Source organism: Protomyctophum bolini, assembly GCF_963924005.1.
Source record: "Protomyctophum bolini genome assembly, chromosome: 4".
Lineage (NCBI taxonomy): Eukaryota > Metazoa > Chordata > Actinopteri > Myctophiformes > Myctophidae > Protomyctophum > Protomyctophum bolini.
Window position 1 is genome coordinate 25,130,304 of NC_137865.1, and position 20,845 is coordinate 25,151,148.

At 45.4% G+C, this 20,845-nt stretch overlaps 2 protein-coding genes across 4 annotated transcripts in view; one reads left to right on the forward strand and one right to left on the reverse strand.

Annotated features, from left to right (window-relative positions):
* znf469 (zinc finger protein 469) overlaps positions 1-20,845 on the reverse strand; it is a 259,292-nt gene that overhangs the window by 41,565 nt on the left and 196,882 nt on the right. For all 3 annotated transcript variants that reach the window (XM_080761755.1, XM_080761753.1, XM_080761754.1), the window contains one exon: positions 12,142-12,398. The gene's annotated coding sequence lies outside the window, so the exon portion shown is untranslated. The remainder of the gene's footprint in view (positions 1-12,141; positions 12,399-20,845) is intronic.
* Positions 18,384-20,845, forward strand: part of LOC308314508 (mitochondrial fission 1 protein-like) — a gene marked incomplete at both ends in the record, with an annotated part of 97,901 nt that continues 95,439 nt past the window's right edge. Inside the window, one exon of the mRNA XM_080762139.1 lies at positions 18,384-18,442. Coding sequence (XP_080618265.1) covers positions 18,384-18,442 — 59 coding nt within the window. The remainder of the gene's footprint in view (positions 18,443-20,845) is intronic.

Here is a 20,845-nt window from a genome sequence, read left to right on the forward strand (position 1 = left end):
ATAAATCTATATATGCGCATCACACACACACGTACAAGTGCATACATACAAGGATACACAGACACACCCACAGACACGGACGCACACACACACGCAGGCAGGCATGCACGCACGTCACACGCACGTGCGCGCGCGCGCGCACACACACACACACACACACACACACACACACATAAGCATGCATGCACATAAGCTTGCATACACACAGATAAGCTACGTATGTCTATAGGCATATAGTTTCCACTCAGTGAAAAGGGCTAGCAGGCACTATATATTATTGGATTTGGAATGAATGTAATTGTCCCAAGAAGACAGACAGACTTTGCTTTGGGGTCTGTCTTTCCTTTATGCTTGTCTCAGATGAGCTCATCTATAGGCTTGATCCCTAAGGATTGATGAAACACGGCTAGGCAAGAGTTAACATGCCCAGTGACTGCTTATTTTCTTCCACATTCTGAGTTCTATTAAAATAACAAAAATAGTAATAATGTGAAAGTACATTTCAACCAGTACAGTATATGACAACTCCCTTCAACTAAAACCGTTTATCACCCATTTGTACCCCACCCTGTCACTTCACCTCTCTATGACAGCCATTTGTACAGCTGGGCCACCTGTTTCATGCCTATAAAAGTGTGCATAAAAAAGCAAACCACATCACCGCCCCTCACACCTGGAAAACTCTTCCTTTCTAAGAAAGGAAGAGTATTTTCTTTATTATCACCTTTGCAACACAGATGCATCTCCAATCAAATGTGACATTTGGCTTTATAGTTAATTCTCGTCACACTCCAATTGCATTCCACTTGTCAGTGTGTCTTGTTTTGCAATCAAGCACATTTCAACACGTCGCTGAGCCAAATAGAAGCAAAGGTGAATGAAAACACAGAGGAGTTTTGAATGAGGTGCATGAGGTCATAGATCAAATCAGAGAGACAGCACCATCTCTAGGAAACCACTGCCACTGACTCGTGAAGTATGCTGCACTCTCCAAATGAATCTACCACCAAGCTCATAGGGAAAACCATACACGTTACACTTCTGAGTGTACTCTGAAGTGTACAAATGTAACCAAATAAGACCCACATTTGTATATGGATAAATGTACACTGCAGACTTTAAATGTGTAGGGTTTGCTTCCGGAATTAAGAATGAACGGCGTTGAAAGTGCACTGTGTCACAATGCACTGTGTGTGTGTGTGTGTGTGTGTGTGTGTGTGTGTGTGTGTGTGTGTGTGTGTGTGTGTGTGTGTGTGTGTGTGTGTGTGTGTGTGTGCAGTGTGCACACGCATACGTGTTAAGCGGCTGCTTTTGTGAGTGTGCACGTGCCTCTGTGCATCACTGTGTGTGGGCGCTGAGTGAGGAACCCCTGCCTCTGACGTGAGCATTCAAAGTCTCCCTCCACCCTCCCCCCCTCCCTCCCTCACACAGACGGACCTTGTGAATGTTTGGCTATGCCAGCTGTGCGAGCTGTGGCCTGGGTGTGGGGTGTATACACTTCCTGCAACGGAATGCATGGCGTGTATACACGTCCCCATAAACAGAATATAGGGCCGGAAGCACTGATCACCTAGATGAGCTTGACCCTTAGAGTATATATACAATAGAGAAGACACCCAAGTTCTCCTCCCGTCCACTTGCATTGAGTTGCTCAGAAGCGCATGAGGCGAATCCACTCCTCCTTCCGGTTTAGGAGCCCTGTGCATTCTGGATTTTTGCCCTCAAACACATGAACGCGCGAGCGACCGGCAGAGTGGACGGAGCCTAGTGCGCGTTCATGTGTTTGAGGGCAAAACCTTACCAAACTGCAATACCTTCTTCGGCCACTATGTCCATTGCGCTTCAGGATTTCCTCTGGGTGTCTTCTCTATTGTATAATAACTCTATGGCTTGACCATGTGACCCCCAGACTAATGTTATGCTCTTCAGAGGAGGAGAGCCACCGGGTGCAGCATTGATCTGCAGCCAGACAAGTGAGAAAGTTTGTCTACGTGTGTCATGAACAGAGAGAGTTCCTTCAATTGTATCTCTGCTGTTTATGTCCCTGTGTACTTTGTATTGATGTGAATATAAATGATCCAAATGTGTGTTTGCGTTTGTGTGCGCAGTCTGTGATGTGTCCACGTCCGTGATGTTGACCACAGGGCATTGTGCTGTGGACAACCAAACACACCATGTCAAACCATGAGTTGTAATGTACTGTAACTCTTGAACAAATGGACCCTTTGGGTACACTCTCAGAGTTAAATTAACACAAGTGACTTTACAGAGCAGGAGAGAGTCAGATGCAAACATCTGTAGTTATACATACGGTAATTGAAAACAAAACTACCTGAATTCAATTTGAGTTGTGGGACTTTAAAACTGTCTGGTCTGCTGGGAGACTGTCCTGTTAGTCTGAACATGCATTAAGGTTGGTAAACATGCATTAAGGTTGGCGAACGTGCATTAAGGTTGGCGAACGTGCATTAAGGTTGGCGAACATGTTCTACTCAGAGTTGAGCACAGACCCTCAGCGTCAGCAACAACTATAAACAGTGAATTCAGCTCACCTGGCCTTTTGACAGTTTTGAGAACTTCATACCTCACAGATTAGACAACCAAGGCTTTTTAAAAACATTCACGATCCTGTTTGCACAGGGTGACAGTATTACACTCAACCCCCCCCCCCCCCCCCCGGGATCTTAGAGCGAGTTGTGTCTTTAAAACACTCTGGGCTGTGTGTCTTTTGGAGCAATGCTTTTGGGAAAAATGTGTTGGGAATGGCTAAGCCGTGTCCTGATGCAGACCTTTAGCATAGCTGCTAGCATGTGGGTCACTAGGAGGTCAAAGGGAGGGGCAGTCAGCTGATTACTATATTTCAGAAGTGCAGCCCTCCCTGCTCTGTGCCTGTACACGTGTGTCAAAGCGATGCATGACTGGAGTGGAAATGTGCCCAAATTCAGCAAGCACTTCACTCGCCATTCCAGGTTTTTAAATCCCCAAAGGGCCAAGAAGCCACTGTGAACTCCTTAAGCAAACACTCTGGAGCAAGGAGAAGGTGCAGGTGGTGTGAGACGAAGGCCTGGCAAACATACCCATTTGAACCGGAAACATTCACAAGGGGTTACGGCTCCCAGCTGTTTGAACCAGGGACGTTAGAGGAGACCCGGGCAAACAGAGGAGTGTTTGAAGTTCAAACAGTGTTGAAGGCAGAGCCACTATGGGGAATCTGACAGCAGGGCCATGACAGTCAGCCACTGCTGCTGACCCTCCACCGTGCTGACAGGTTAAATAAGACGACACAATCAGCTCAGTCATCAAGAAAAACGGGCAGCCCACCCATCTCCAGAGATGAGCGGTTCTTGAGGGAAGTACAGTAGGCCTACTGTATACAACAGCATACACAGTGAAATCCAGACCATACCAGTGTGATCTGGCATGTTTACCCCATTGACTACAACTAACGGTATACTTGATATTACTGCTGGTCATTTTTTATAAAGCATACCATGGTTTGTTTGATTTTCAAGGAAGCCATTGAATGTCGTTCATTGCTTGAAATAGGTCACCCAGCGGTATTGCACCTGTTTTACTCTAAACCAGTGATGTCTAACTCATTTTGAGGTATAGAGCATTGAAGTCTGACATCAATATCGGTAGAGGGCACAAATCCACAGGTTAATTTATTTGCATTTAATCCCCATAGGGGGATTTTAGATCGCCTCATATAAGAACTGTGTTTGAAAAATAAACATGTCATCCTGGCCGTTCACTCATATGGATATGAAGAATCAATTAACTGACTGAGCGAAAACACTATTGCTACTGTATTAGTTACATTTTCGCTAGAAACAGACTGTATCATCTATGATGAGTGACTGACTGTCGCAAACGATAAAGAGAAAGCTTGTTTATTTTTGGACCACAATGCTTATATGAAACAATTTTAAGATGACCCCATGTTATTCTCCATAGAGAAATTACTTCCGTGTACCAGGGGAAACCAGGGGATGAGCGCGTGAGACAGAGAAAGGCTTTTCAGTTGGGAACACTATATATCGTATAGATTTAGCCATTTATTTTATTGCAACAAATTGAACACAGTTGTACTGGGGCTTATGGCACTGCTCTTAAAATGCTCCCTGGATTAGCCATGAAAGCAGCATGCTAAAATAAACCAGGGAGCGTGATGCAGAAACCCCCCCATGGGTATACAAAAGTGGATCCAAAGAAAGACACTGAATTTGATCTTAACAAACCCATTGACACTGAACTACAAAGGCTGGGTGGTGAAGGCAAAGCATTACCAGGAACAGCATGTGTGGCAGCATTGATGTAGCAGAAATTAAGTGTAAAAGGGAGCCATAATTAAATGGACTGCCTTGCTGGGAGAATGGGCTGTGATTGGTGCATAGAAATATATGGTTAATTACAAACACTTGTAGCAAGCTGACAGCTGATTACAGAGCACTTCCATGTCCTGCATGAACTAAGACTATTTGATGGCCTGAGGCAGCATAACTCGGGAGGTAGAGCGGCTATCTGGTAATCTAAAGGTTAGACTGCTCCTGATGAGCAGCGGGGTGCCTTCCTCCAACGTCTGTGTGAATGAGTGAATGTAAAGCAAACACATTGTAAAGCATTTTGGAAAAAGGCGCTATAGACTGTAAATGCACCGTTTACCATGATTTACAAATTACATTGAAACAGCAATGATATATAAACCACGCAATTGACTCAATTATTCAAGTTCAGTAAGGTTTTCATGACTATGGAGAAAATGTAAACATTTCATCACATAAACCCTACTGTACGTTGTATATATCTACAAGCTCAAAATCTTCTTGATATTTTTTGCTGAATTTTTGCCTATTTCTGCCAAATGTTTTGTCTATTTTTGCAAGCTCACAACACATGTAGTCCCTGCTTCATGTCTCTCTCTCAGCTAAGGGGTCCTTGGCCTGAAATCCTTTGAAGACAACTAAGTACATTCTACTATTTGTCAGTGGCACAGCTGTGCCAGGCTCAATTAGAGGGGAATGGAAATATAGGCTGATGTGACAGTTATGAAAGCCTCATCTTTTCATTCCGTTCAGCTGTGGAGATCAACTTACAATCAATAGCAAAGTAAGCCACTTTCCTAATAAATCCAAGGTTGTTTCGTCATATTAAAGGAACAATTAAATGAAGATGACAGTCCGAGTTCAGGAGTTAACCTCTTAAAGGGGATTACCACACATTTTCAACATTTAACTACTTTAGAGATGTGTGGAAATAATAATAAAAAGTCCCCCCCCCCCCCCCCCCTTCTGTGTAGTTCTAGAACTGGAGGTCTAGAGCCTGTGGTCATGTGATCAGTGACATCACGAAGATGTACTATTTCACTCTGGGCACACCTAAGCTTCCGTGCATGGCCTAAAGCCGCTGTCTGTCTGGGTGGAGCTTCATTTCCATCCACCAGTTGTCTAAAAACCCGGAAGAGACGCCAGGCAGACAGCGGCTTTTGGCTGTGCATGGAATCGTAGGTGTGCTTACCCTGTTGGGCTTGCAAAGTACATCATCGTGATGTCACTGATTACATGACCCCAAGTTCGAGACCTCCAGTTCTAGGCTACACAGAAGGGGGAGACATTTTTTATTGTTTCCACACAACATCTCTAAGGTATAGGCTATATTAATGACATAGTTCAATGTTGAAAATGAGTGGTATTCCCCTTTAATAGCTTTAATAGTGGTCCAGAGCAGAGCACGAGGGCCGCCAGCTCCCCAAACTACACCCCAGTTCCCCACCAAAGTCTCATCCTTCCCCAGGTCCCTCACCTGCACATTCCATCAACGTGTTCATAAATCATTTAACCTTCCGTTGAGGTGTGGTCTTTCACTAGTGAATGGCAAACTCAATCTAGGTAGGAAAATAATTATCTCTTTCTCTTCTGAGAAAACAAAACAAAAACGTTGCCCCCTTTCTGAACCTTTTCAAAATGACATATCTGTCAACACTTGAAATGAACGTGGTCATCTGCCCATGACACAGATTGCTGTGCTTTAAATGACAGTCATCACTAGTTCCAGACATAAGCTTTGATGTGAGGCCGCAGCACACTCTTTTCCACCCAGTTCTCATGGCTTTTCCTTTAAATAGAGCATGACATCAGACTCTGCGCAGGTCTGCCGGCTGCGGCCCGAAAAACAAATGTGTCCAAACAATGCCACATCTGGAGCGAAACGCAGGAGAGTTGAGAGGGGAAGAGCAGGAATGTAGCGGAAAAGGAGAGAGATGAAAAAAAAGGGAAAGCAGCCAGCTGTTTAGGACCCGGGCCAAGGCGTCTGGGGATGTGCCTGAACTCCAATTTACTGGAGATTCCCCTCGCCGGCCCTCCCCCTGAGATTTGACGTCACTAAAGAATAAACAACCATATACGCCCACTCGCCCATGCAAGCCCCACTGCCTGCGGAGTGCGGACCCTACTGCAGTATTGTCTGGCCTTTTGCCTCACAAAGTACTTGTACAAAAATACAAAGCAACTCCTGTACAAGCAATACGACAATATTCGTCCACTACAGCCAACCGTGATCCTATACCAACCTATACCAAACAATGAGTTTCCTCAGATAGATGAGATCCTCAGAAGCCCTCTTTGGCAGTCTGATCTTGTTGTCACTGTCAGGAGCAATCAACGCAGCTGGGTCTGGGTTCGCACACCAGAAGGAGAGCAAAGGACCAAGGGAAATATTCCAGGCCAATTTTCATCTGTTGGACAAATAACCCTGTCGGATCACCCGTCATGTGTTTATTAGATGCTCTATCTAATAAACACATGGCGGGTGATCCGACAGGGTTATTTGTCAGTAGATGCTGCATAATGCCCTTAAGTTCTGCTGCACGAACGGACTCTCCTGCAACTATGCAGAAACACTATTACAGCCACACATGTACACAAACACACACCGGGTTCATGGACGGGTTCTCAGGCGTGCTTAAATTGAAGGGACTGACACAGAGACATGTGGTAGGATGGAAAATATGTTGAATGTGTCCCGAAGAAGAAGAAGAAGAAGAAGAAGGAGAAGGACTGGAGGAGGAGAAGGAGAAGGAGGAGGAGATGGGGGAGAGAGAGAGAGAGAGAGAGAGAGAGAGAGAGGAGGTGAAATGATGGAACCTGGGGGTCTCTCTTCCCTTCCCTCCCGTACTTCATGTGTTTTACATTAGCAGAGTGCTGAGTGTGCTCAGCGCTCTCTGAGGTTAGCCTGCATTCTCCAGATCCTATTTACTACACATCACCTACAGGATTTCTCCAAACACAATGCCAAAAGGCCCCCGACTACAACTCTGTTATTATGTACAGTATGTACATTCACAGTACAGTATGTGAAAGTTGACTGAGCGAGCGAATGTCAGTGTCCATGTTCTGACAGATTCTTCTGCCCAGTTTTGTGCTTACACTGTGAAATTGTCAAGTTTTCTGAGTCTGCGTAACTACTCTACCAAGCAAACAATTTGTCTCAAGTAGCAACTGAAACAAATCGCAAGTCAGACAGAATAATGAAAGCCACTCCAGGGGGTATCACCATTTCTCCAATGGGATGCATTCCTGGCTATTATAACCATAACAAAAGAGACACTTCTTAACTGTGCTGTCAGATGCTGTTAATGACATTTGAACCGATACATTTCATCTTCAACAGTATAGTGTTGTACAAGATGTCCCCACTTTGGCCATGCACTGTAAGCTTCTGCTAATCAACGATAATCAACCAGCAAGTACTGTATGTATTCTCCTCTCAAGTCCAGGTCATTGTGCAGCTCCCACTATTGGAGTGTAATAATGAAAGTCAGCTCAGCCCTGTCAACACTGGTGGGTCAGAGGTCACGACCCAATCACTCAGCCTGGGAATTAAAGGCTGAATAACCTCCGCCATGTTATGTAACCTTGGTAACTTGGCAGAACAGTGCATGCCAAGCTGATGTAGGGAAATAAACTAGGCTCATTACCGTGACCGTGGCCATTTGGCATATACCGCCGTAGTTCCCATTTAGACTCTTGAGTGTCGCCCGGTAGTTCCAGCGCGTGGTCAGACGTGTGTGATTTGTATCCGTTTGTTGTATAAATCATGGGGAAGAGACGCTAAGTCATTCTCCTTATGTTGTAAGATCACTTCCTGGGGTTAACACCAAACCCCCCTCTCTCTCAGACTCACCACCCTCTCTGGGGGTGAAGTGATGTCATCCTGTCTGCACGCATCCTTGTCATAGAATCCGTGTTTATATATTGCATGGAAAGTTGTGCTTTGAATGAGACTTGTTGAAAATGTGGATCTTTCTGTCCGTCCGCCTCCTTACTGTGTGTGTGTGTGTGTGTGTGTGTGTGTGTGTGTGTGTGTGTGTGTGTGTGTATGTGTGCCTGCGTGCGTGCGTGTGTGTGTGTGTGGCATTTGGGGGGGGGGGGGGGGGTCTAAAGTTACATTAGCTGACAGTGGGACGGCAGTATGTGGTAGCTGGGTCATGGAGTCACGGTGCTCTAATAAACAAAATGAGCCACCCGGGGAGGAAGTCAACAAGAGATGCTTTCCTCTGACCGTCCCACAGGGCTCTCGTCCCAAAAGGCCCCAGCAACAGCAGCAACTAGCAAACATGTGGGTGACAAATGTGCCTATTTGAGCCAATGGCAGGGTCAAATTATCACCCTGGCCTAGATAAATAGAACTGAGGGAGACGGGGAGGGGGGGGGGTATTGAAAGAGGGACAGAGAGAGACAGACAGAGAGAACAGGAATCTTGTACATATAGTACGAAATAACTGCAACGCAAAGCAGAAATACACTGTAAAATCCAGTGTTAATTTAAAAATGGAAACTAAATTAAGAGTCCGAAATGTGGTAAAGAAAAGGAGAAAGAAAAGATCCTCAGACAGACACACAGAGACAGACAGTAATGTGGCATAAAATAGCGTACGTCAGTTAGTTCAATATTCCTACAATTATGTTCATATGGGAAGTGCAGTAAAGTAAAATGAGCTGCCCTGAAGCCTCTCTGGTGGGCTGATTACAGCACGCACACACGCACACACACACGCACACGCACACGCACACACACACACACACACACACACACACACACACACACACACACACACACACACACACACACACACACACACACACACACACACACACACACACACACACACACTCCCACACTCCCGGGCAGACCGCTGTAAAGTGGGGTTAACTGTTTTGATGACTCCCCATTGGGAAGATTGAAACAGAAACACTGCTGCTGCTGGGTGGATTTGAAGTTGGTTGTTTTTGCGTTTTTTTTTCTTTTACTGAGGTTTTTATTGTTGCCCTTTGGGGCTTAATGGCCAGACAGTGGTCCCATGATGCACTTCTGCCATTCCATTCTACCCTTAGTGTAAACTAGAGAAAACTACTCAGTTTTGTTTGGGTTTCTGACACACTGAACCCCAGCGTCATGATGTTGGGCATATCTTTCAAAGAATCGTTTTGAAAGCTTTTCAGAAATAGCCAAAATAGGCGATCTACAAGCTTGTCCCAATTTTGGGATGAGCAAATGCGCATCGCGACATGTTGTAAGCTTGTAGATGGGCTATTTCCGGTATTCGTCGTATGCCGACATACGGTACAGTGTATAGGGCTTAAGTGGTATGTGGTCTGTAGAATGTACAGAATACTGCTTTCTATTTTCTGCGAATTAGGAAGAAAGATCCTCTTTCTGTACCTGGCCTGCTGAGTCTGTTGTTGCATTTTCTGTCATTCTGTCTTTTTTCTGTTATTTCTGACATTCTGTTTGTTGCCAGCAAGAGCACTCCTTTTTTGTCTTTCCTCGATCAAAGCTTTCTTTCACTCATCTACTCCAGTTTCTTCTTTTGTCTCTTTTAGTTTTCTGACTGTCTTCCATCTCAAACTATTTTTCCTCTCTCTCTCTCTCTCTCTCTCTCTCTCTCTCTCTCTCTCTCTCTCTGCCACTCTCTCTCTTTTCGCTCTCTCTCTCTCTCTCCTCCTCCTGAGCTCTGGAAAGTCCATTCGCGAGGCTCACAGTGACACAAGGACCGTCTCCTTCTTCCATGGCAGACCACGCTTGTGTTTTTTCAATTAAGCCAGGCTCCTGTACACTATTCAGAAGAACATTTGGGAAACCATAATTCTCATGGCTCGGCTGAAAGTAATGGAAAGTCACTTAGAATTTTTCCGGGAGAAGTTTTTTGGAAACTTCCCCCGGACCCTCACCCCCACCCCACCCCACCCCCAGAAGCGATTCGGAGTAGTGTGTGGGGGAGAGAATAAAGCAATGGTATATATGAGGATAGGAAAGGTGCTGATAAGTAGAGGTGAAGGCCTCACTGTCGGGGTGCCAGAGCTCTGATAGAGGAGACAGAGAGGGGTTAAAGAGTACAGATGGATGTATCTCTCATCTGGGAATGTGGATGAAAGTCTGTGAGTCGGTCACGGGCCAGACCGGGGCTGCCCGCCTGGGGGGGAGAGAGAGGACAGATGCACTGAAATCACATCAAAGCTTTGTCACTGGCTACAGATGAGTGCAAGCCTGCTGTCCTCTGTTGTATTTAGAGAGATGATCCCAAATAGCTCATAGCATCAACCTGCCCCAGCAGACAGCAATCAGCAGTGTAAATAAACAGACACACTCAGGCACATATGCCCACGCCCACATCCACACACACACTCACGCACGCACGCAGGCACGGACACATGACACACACACACACACACACACACACACACACACACACACACACACACACACACACACACACACACACACACACACACACACACACACACACACACACACACACACACACACACACACACACACACACACACACACACACACGACTCAGTAACCTAGCAAAAGGTAAGGTTGTGTTAAGTGAAAAGTATGCCATATCACACCAAACTTTACATTAAGATAGCATAGCTTAGCCAAGCATAGTACAGCACATGCATGCAAAGCTAGCAGCCAGGTCCAGCTCACCATAGCATATACTGTAGATCAATAGTACATTTGCAGCTAAAACTTTACTAAAAGATGGGGGGGATGGGGTTCCTCATGGAATATCTCATCCCAGCCAGTGATTGTCGTCTTTCAGATACGCTGCCTGGTGTGACCAGAAGAAGACATTCATCAGCCTTATAGCATAAACCTTTCAATGAGAGCTGACTTCATTTGCATTCTCATTATAAACAGTGGAGAGAGCAGGCAAACACACACACCTACATGCGCTCAAACAAACGGACGTGCGAGCACATACACATGCATGCGTGCACACACACACACACACACACACACACACACACACACACACACACGTTTATTTATCGACAGGCACTCCAAAGACACATGCATTTGCACGCACGCGCGTACGCGCACACACACACACACACACACACACACACACACACACACGCGCACACACACACACACACACACACACACACACACACAGTAACCACATTCGCAACACTACACTACACTACACTTACACTACACTAAAGATAAATATTACACTAGAAGTATTAAGTTCAAAGCACAGCCTCTGTTATTTTCAGTCAAGTGAAAACACAGTTTAACATGACTATCTGAAAAATAACAAAAAAACAAACAGAAAACACAGTTATTACTTAGTACAACAGTAGTGTGTGTGTGTGTGTGTGTGTGTGTGTGTGTGTGTGTGTGTGTGTGTGTGTGTGTGTGTGTGTGTGTGTGTGTGTGTGTGTGTGTGTGTGTGTGTGCGTGTGTGTGCGCGTGTGTGTGTGTGTGTGTGTGTGTGTGTGTGTGTGTGTGTGTGTGTGTGTGTAAAAAAAACTTGAGAGTTTAAAGTGGGAGGAGGGTGTTATGGGACTGCCCCCTCCCCCGGTGACCCCCCCACCCCCACCCCACATGCCTATCAATCAAAAGGCAGACGGCAAAGAATATACACACAGAGTAGGGTGAGAGAGAGAGAGAGAGAGAGAGAGAGAGAGACAGACAGAGAGACAGAGAGACAGAGAGAGAGAGAGAGAGAGAGAGAGAGAGAGAGAGAGAGAGAGAGAGAGAGAGAGAGAGAGAGAGAGAGAGAGAGAGAGCGCAACAGGAGCAGTAAGACAGTTGGAGACAGCGGCAGCAGTCTTTAAATCTTACCTCAGTGAGAGCAGTGTGCTGGAGTCCACAGAAGGAAAAACCTCATGACTGTAGCAATCTCTGTCTGTCTGTCTGTCCGCCTGCCTCTTGGTCCGTCCGTTTTCCTTTTCCCGTCCTCAAGTGACAGAGAGAGAGCCCCGCTCCGACACACACGGGGCAGCGCAGCGCAGCGGTGGGCGGCTCAGCGACACTTTACAGGCAGAGAGAACGCAGTGGAGCAGTGCAGCCCCCGTGCCCGTCCACTCACACTCTGCCTTCTGAGGATGGAAAAAGAAGTCTTCATTACCAGCTGCAGACCACGCCTCCGCCCCTCCAGTCTCCCTCCCTCCCCCGCTTCCCCTCCACACTCCCAGCCAGTAGCACGCTCCAGGGCCCGTCCCAGCCAAGTAGAGGGGGAGCAGACAGCCAAAGAAAACCTCCCGTCCCACTGCCTGCCAGCGCAGTGCAGTGCACAGAGTGAGAGAGAGAGAGAGAGAGAGAGAGAGAGGGAGAGGGAGAGAGTCATAGAAGGAAAGGGAAAGAGAAGAAGGGGGTGATGCAAATACGGAGAATGGAGTAAATAAAATGAAGAAGGAAAAAACATCAGGGATAGAATTGAAATTGAACAAAGTTTGGAAGAAGTGGGTGACGGGCAGTGAGTTATCATTATGAGAGAGAAAACAACGGAGAGAAATAAGACAGATACGACAGTTTTCAAGTGAAAAACCTTCAGAGGAAAAGTGAAAGAAGAACATTATGTTTTTGTTTTTTGTTTTAACCAGAGGCTGTTCTAATTAAGGCTTATACTGTAGGAAACCTCACGAAACCTCTCCTCACAAATGAGCAGGTCTTCTCAGAAAGGGGCCTGGATGTCTGTAGCTAGCATACTGTACATACGTTGGTATGTGCGCACACAACAGCAAACTCTCAAGTGTGAAGATTTACCCCTTACGGGTCTGCAAGTCTGTGCCACCAGCTCTTCGCAACCAACCAACCAACAACGAGGATGACACTGTTTTTGTCTGCCTTGAGAACGTTCCTAGAAAGTTCCCTTCTCCTTTTCCTTCGTGTCTTTTCTCATGCCAAGGCAAAACTCTCTCCGCATCAGACATCAAAATGGGCCTAAAAGCGCTGGCTGTTTACTGTCTGTAATTATGAGGGGCTGGGTACACTCAACCCAGGCAGCCCTGCGCCCTGCCCCCAGTGCCACCACACACAGACCTAAGTGCCAAGTCTGCCAGCCAAACCAGAGCATGGCACAGACAGGGGGCATAAAGTAAAAGTATAAAGAAAGGGGATTTTGACTTGGGTCATAGTTAAGAAGAAGAACAAAGAACTAAACTGACAAAGTGGGGGAGTTCATAACCACTTTCAAACTGGCATCAGTTTTTGGGGCATGTCAAAATACAGACAAACATTTTCAAACATTTTAGAAATAATAAGATAATAGATCTACAAGCTTGCAACGTATCACTATTCATCGTACAACAAAGTATACAGCATAATATACTTAATAAAAAAAATAGAATAATTAGTGATAGGCCAGATTGTTTTTCTAGAAAGAAATAAAGAAATTGGGGCCAATATCTTTCAAGCTTGGTGAGGAGATTGCTCAAAAGTCCTGAAATAAAGTGAGCTCATTGGCCTTTGGTTGGTTCTACAGCTCCAGTTCATGGCGTAGGAGCCAGGGCTTGATTCAAAGTGAAATCAGAAAAGAGGAATGACAACAACACATGCATGCATCCACCACTCACGCATATGGTGTCTCACGTTTGAAGCACCCCTCGTAGAAAAAGAGGGTGATGATCGACTTTAAATTAGCTCTTTAAGGGGCAATACAGTCCTTTCCTTGATTGCAAGGAGTGTAACAGAGGTGAAAAACACCAAACATTTCAAATTATAAAAAAAGAAAGGGGGAAAACTGGAGAGACGTACATATGGTTTGGGGGGGGAGGAGGGGGGAGAAGAGTTGACAAATTACAGCAACTGGAGTGGGACAGAGAGAGAGATGAAAGTGTGTAGTAAAAAAAAGAGTAAATGGTGATGAAAAGAGAGTAAATTAGTTGGGAACTCAAGATGAGGTAGAGGGATTAGAGAGCTCTCTGAGGACCTTCCACAAAAAAATATTAACACTGAATGTATACACAGACCCTGTCCATGTCATAGTGGTGTCAAACAGCTCCACAAAACAGCATTTTAAAGTCAAGGCCTGCCTTCATGTTAGGTTGTGAAAGCCAAGATCTATGTTCATGGGCTTTGGGTAAAAGACAGTTGAGGCAGCTTATTGAGCAGTTGATGGAGAGGCGGAGAGAGAGGCGGAGAGCTCTTTATTGCAAAGAAACAGTAATGCAGCACTCCAAAGCAAGAGACCCACTTTGGCTTTTTATGTCTTTTGTCCCAGGGGATTCTCAGACAGATACACGCCTAATCCAACATCTAAAGGCCTGTGTTTGTTTACAGTCTGCGAGGGGATCCAACCGTAATGTCACCGTAATGAGGCAAAAACAGCGACAAACAGCTCGATAATGAGGAAAAAAAGAGCAATAATGAGAGGTTGTCCCTCTTACAGGCTTGGTGAAAAGCTCCACGCCTGTGCCACAGAGGATTAAGGTAGGATTAACTCACAGGAGTCACAGTTCTATCTGGCCACTAGGGGCAGAGTTAAACTGTAATGTGCATGTAGGTCATGTTGGGTTGAGGCAGAGTTTGGCAGTAAATCTTTTTTCACAACTGCTCTCTTAAGCCTCCTCCCAGAATGCCTTTCTGACTCAGTAGGGAGGACGAACCTTACACCTCTTAATTTCATAACAGAGCTTACCTGAATTGCTTGTTGTGATCTCTTAGTTTATAATGGTCCTACAGTTAGTGGCCCTTGTCAGGAGTAATTCATCCCGCCTTTATTTTAAGCATCTGTTGCATCACGGGTTACATGCTTAGAACAGTACAGTAAAAAGGGGGAAAAGGAAGGAAAATAACATAGGAGCCATTACACTGTCATTATATTCCTGTTTAGCCATCCCTGTTAATGTGCATTGGATTAGGCTCAAAGTCTCACACTGACATTGTGTATAGTGCATGATGTATCCTAAGCATGTTGCAGGGCGCCTGCCTATATGATTGTACAGTGTTTGTGGCACAAAGGCAAGCTTCAAACAAATATCCCTGATTGCGTTATGAAAACAACTGTTAATGACACACTGATTAAAAGGGCAACATTAAATATCAGATTTAACGGTTTTATGAGTGACAATGTAAACACGTGTCTTTAAAAAAACACACAAAAAGTGTGTACACACAGCCGAGCACGGCGAGCAGCCAGGGAGAGAGAGGGCAACATTATCATCACATGGGAACTGAACGGATCAACACAGGGTGCCTCTGTGATTGAGTTTCAAAGGCCATGATAGAAAAGTCTGCTTTTCTCAGCCACACACTTGGCCAAGCGCCAGATTGACCCGAGAGAGTCGAGACTAGGGGGTTATTGTATTATACTGCCGAATGATATTCCATAGACCTAATAATTATAACAATAATAAAGGGTGAAATAAAATCTGTGCTTTAGCAGACTGGCCTTGATGACTAGCGAATAGGAGCATGCAAACAGGGCTTAATGTTTACAGAGTTTAACAGAGGCAACCAGCCTTTGGATGGCGGGTCGGAATCAGATTAGACTTCGGGAATGAATTTAAGCTTGTTGTGAAATTGAAATTTTCATTCCTAATGATGTGAATTCAAAGCAGAGCTGAGGCAGATGGAAAGAGAGTGGGGCCTTCTCTGTCCTTAACACAGAAAACCTTTGTGATGTGTATCAAAGTGAGTGAGTAAAAAGTAAGAATTCTCGAAGTTTCCAGGCTGAATATGAAGATTGTTTCAATCCAGCCCTGGGGTCTGTTCATATAAGGACACCAATGGCTTGTATTATACTAGAATAAACAAGCACATGAAGCTCATACAGGAGATTTAAGAAAAGAGGTTTTGTACTTGACCATGAAACTCACATCCGCATTTCCTCAACGGTCTAAAGATATCTAAATGGTCTCTCTCTTTCTGTCATAGAAAAAAATAACTCTTATAAAAAACCAATGCTAAACATAATAAAGTATATTAATGACCTCTACCTGTTCTAACGTTCCCCCGGCCTAGTGAGTAACTCCTAGGTCAAATGGCTAATTAAACTGGCAATGGACAGGACATACATGCTTTATAGACTTAGTGTGCAGTTATTGCTAGTTAAATTTCTATAGAGTCCTAAATATATCCATGAGAAATGTTCCTGAACCTCAACCTGTCTCTTTTCTACATAGTGGCTTCAATTTACTAAAAATAAAATAAAAGAAAGCCACGTACAAACCTAATTTGTCTTCAAGAAAAAGATTGATGACTCAGTGTAGCCTTGGCAGAGTGACATGGAATTCAAGTTACTGTGCTTGGCGTGCTGTTGTGTGAGTGTGAATACAATATATGTGTTCAGATGTGCACTCAATATGATGTCCAATCAATATGGACCGACCATAGTATTGCCTGATGGAAGAAATTCCGGCCATGCCAAATGAATGTTCATTTGGTTCAGTTCAATAATTTTTGTTCAACCGTGGTGACATTATAACCGTTACATGTGCTGACGTCTAATTCCTGGCTGGGACTTCGTAGTGAAAGTGTTTCCTCTGTCATCTAAGTGGTAAGATGATATTGGCCAACGGCTTCAGGGGGTAACAACGTGCCAGGTCACGTTGTTACTGGCACACCCCAGGGCCACAATGGCAGACCTCCCACCACCAGCACGACTGGACCTCCCAATTAACTGTGCCGAGGGTGAATATACTGTATAGGAAGGCCATTTTGCATGACTCACTGACTGCTGAGTGATCACCTGATGTCTCTCCCCAAAAAACCTGACAACTATATATTTTTTACAAGCATGCGCAAGGATTGCTTCGCAGAAAATGCAGCTTATATACGTAAGAGACTGAGCATTGTGCTTGACATGTCTGCAACCCTTGCTTGTGTACTGTACATATGGGTTTGTGCACCCAGACACAAAGAGGTTCCTGGAAGGTGCAGAACACAACCCAGACATCCTCACAGGTCATGGTGGCTAACCAGTGGGTCTCACACTTCTGTTCCCTCCCACTATTGGCTGTTGGGCACTGGAGCTGCCGGAGTCAGTGGCCAGACACAGCCCACCCTGGGAATTTCACACCTGAGACGGCCATGACCGGCGACGGGCACAGCCCATCGCACCCTGGTGTGCCATTTCTGACCCAGCAGGCCCGACAGCGGTGAACAGATGCTCTCCCCCAGGGCAAACACTGGGCAACCCCGCCGCTGTGGACTTAGCAGCTTGGCGATGTGTACTCGCCCCGCCATGCTGACTAGGAGTGAAGATGTTCCCAGGGAGACGGGGTCTGAGGTGGGTTTGATGGGTGGTGGGGGGTAGGTGGAGGTGGGGGTTGGGGGAGAACAAAGAAGAAGGATCCACACAGTGGAACAGCATGCTGCACCTGAGGTGGGTTTGATGGGTGGGGGGGGGGGGGGTAGGTGGAGGTGGGGGTTGAGGTGGTTTTGATGGGTGGTGGGGGGTAGGTGGAGGTGGGTTTGATGGGTGGTGGGGGGTAGGTGGAGGTGGGGGTTGAGGGAGAACAAAGAAGAAGGATCCACAGAGTGGAACAGCACCTGAGGTGCTAAAGATGCACTCAGGGCTCACAGTTAGTGGAAAAGCCCTGCATCAGACGGTCCTTTTGTGTAACACCAGGCCTACGATGAAGTCAGCCAGGCAACAAAGGCACAGGGCGATTCAGACAGAGATTCCTGTTTATGGAACTGCACCATAATCCAAAACACCGGACAAATCCAGCCCATGTGCTAATCATGTTAGACAGTGAAAACAAGTTAAACACTATGCTGTGTCTTTGCTGTGTCTGGCTCAGACTAAAGCATGGTTAATTGAGGGGTTTCTAGATTCACAGACTTAAAAATGTCGCCTGGCTCCTAGAGCACAATGACAAGGTGATCTCCTAGCCATAAAGACGTGTAAATATTTCCTCTTCGGTTTTCCCTTCTGTAAGGCCTTTATTACAGCACATGCTGTCTGATCACAGAGCGTTTGGATGGAGACGGACAGAGGCGGATAGAATCCCCATTGAGCTGTCTCATGGCCTGCGACCCCCGCAGTAAAACAAACAGGAGTGATGCCTGGACCTCATCGGCACAAATAGGCCTTTCAATGCCCACCCCCACTTTTGTCCCATCAATAGTGCACTCTCATGGAGACCAAAGCCACCTCCACCAGCCTCCACACTGCTCCCTCCGAGCACACAGAGAGGTGAATGGTGTCTACTGTACAAGTTACCACTCCCTTCTCTGTGGGGTAAAACACATTCTGACAGCCCTGTATTTATGGCTGGCTACAAGTCACATTGGCATGAATCATAAGAAAGACCAAACTCATCTAGTTGGATTTTTCATATGCCGACTGTTGGTCACCGCTGTGTGTCCCTGCGTGTGTGGCCTCCCTCTGTGTGTGTGTGTGTGTGTGTGTGTATGTGTGTGAGCATGACTTCTGCAGCTTCAAATGAGCATACAAGGCTGTAACGATGTGCATGCACACGTGAGTGTATATGTGTGCATGCATGTGTGTGCTCTCCATGTATATAAGATCATAAAGATTAACTTCTGCCGCATTACTGGAATATATAGGCCATATCCTGTCTCAGCCAAAAATAACTTCCCTGTAAACAAATCACATATTCCAAACTAAACACGCAAACCTCCATAAGCCGTTCGTTTGAAACGTGCATAAAAACAAAAACAAAACAAAGGATCTTTAGAAGACTATAGTGTCATAGTGCCATATAGTGCCATAGTGTCTAACTCGCATGCGCATGCGTGCATGCAGCGTGCATAGTATAATCACGCACCGTGCGTCACCCCATGGGACCTTGTCCCCAACAGTATAGTGTCCCAGTTGGTGTGTGGCAACAATGGGAGCAGGACTAAGCTCGAGCGGGCCTCTCTTGGTCTTTCTCCACATAAACCTTTAATATAAGGCCTCCTCAGCAGCAGTCGGCCATCTAAAGGCCCTGCACCCTGTAATTGACCTTAAAAATACTTTCCGTGGAGGTCGGCAGCCATGTCATTGGCCGTCCGCCCAAGCAGCGGCCGCGTCGCCCCAGCCCAGAGGAGCCTGGGAAGGCCTCACAGGGTATATTTAGTGGCCCTATCCTTTGAATGGGGCGAGAGATGCAGATAATGCCAGTCTCTGTATAAAACCACTCCTGCCGCCCTTCAGTGGCCTCTCTCTCTCTCTCTCTCTCTCTCTCTCTCTCTCTCTCTCTCTCTCTCACAGGCATATTTCCCCATGCCATGCTTTGTGCAGCTGGGGTCAGAGGTCGGCCACATGCGCGCCAGGTGCACGTGCAGACAGGATGCGCATCACCAGAATACATTAACCATTTAAGCTCTATATACTGTACCTTTTTTGCATGACAGATACTAACAATGACCGATCTGCAAGCTCATACCACGTCATGTGCCACGCGTTGCGTTCTGAGCTTCTCTGCACTTTTGTAATTTTATTAAATTCTGAAAGTCTTTTTTTAAACATTTGAACTTCTTATTTTTTTTTCTTTTTTTTTTTCTTTTTTTGCTATAATGACATGTCTGCAAACAGGAGACACACCCATCCGCCCCCAGCCCGAACCCACCCGTCCTCCATTAAGGAGGGGCATGTAAACTTTCACCTCACCCTGCAAACAGTGTAGCACCCATACCTAACATTCCTGCAGGGATGCTGTAAGTCAAGGGGCATCTCAGGTACAGTAATTTATGGGACCTTTTCATGAAAGATCATTGTTTGCGATATATCAAAGCCACTGGCTGTCTAGTAAATCATTAGACTTGAGAACTATAAAATGGGAGTTGACAAGAAGAAGAAGAAAAAGAATATCCCTCCCTCAGTGCCCGGCCAATAAATAAAACTGCATCACGTGAGAATTTCTGCATCCAAGCCCAATTGTATCTTGATGTTATGATAACAGTGGAGTTCAGCCTCACTGGACTCAATTTCAGTGAAGAAGTGCACATTTTATTTGATGCGATGTGTTTTATGACCTGGTTTAGGTAGGTCAGGTTCAGGTCAGTGTTGTTTTTATTTTTGTTTTAGTCATAGTCTTTTGAATAGGTTACATTTAGTTTTAGTCACATTTTAGTCAACTGGAATGTTTTTTTTCTTCTTTTTTTCTCTCTTTTTGCGAACGCAGTGAGCACTTACTATGAGACCTAGCAGATCATGTCTGTCTGTCTGTCTGTGTGTCACACTTTTGTGCCCATATATGGAGCTGCTTTTGGGACTCCTTATATGGTTATGGCTGAGTCATGGTGACATGACTGTGATTTGCGCGTCTTACTGGTTTTTGGACTGGAATGTTTTAGTGTTAGTCTAGTTTTAGTCAACTAAATATCATAAGATTTTAGTCGACTAAATCTACAGTTGATTTAGTCAACTAAAATGTTTTTTTGGTGGGTCTTGATGCCATCGTAATGGCTGATTTTGCACTTTTGTCCACTAGACCCTCCCTAACATTTTAGTCTAGTTTTTATTTGTTGACGAAATTGTTAATATATTTAGTCTTAGTTTTAGTCATCATAGATTAGTTTTAATTTAGTTTCCATTTAGTTTTCATCAGTGAAAAAAGGTAGTCGATGAACATCTTTCGTCTTAGTATTA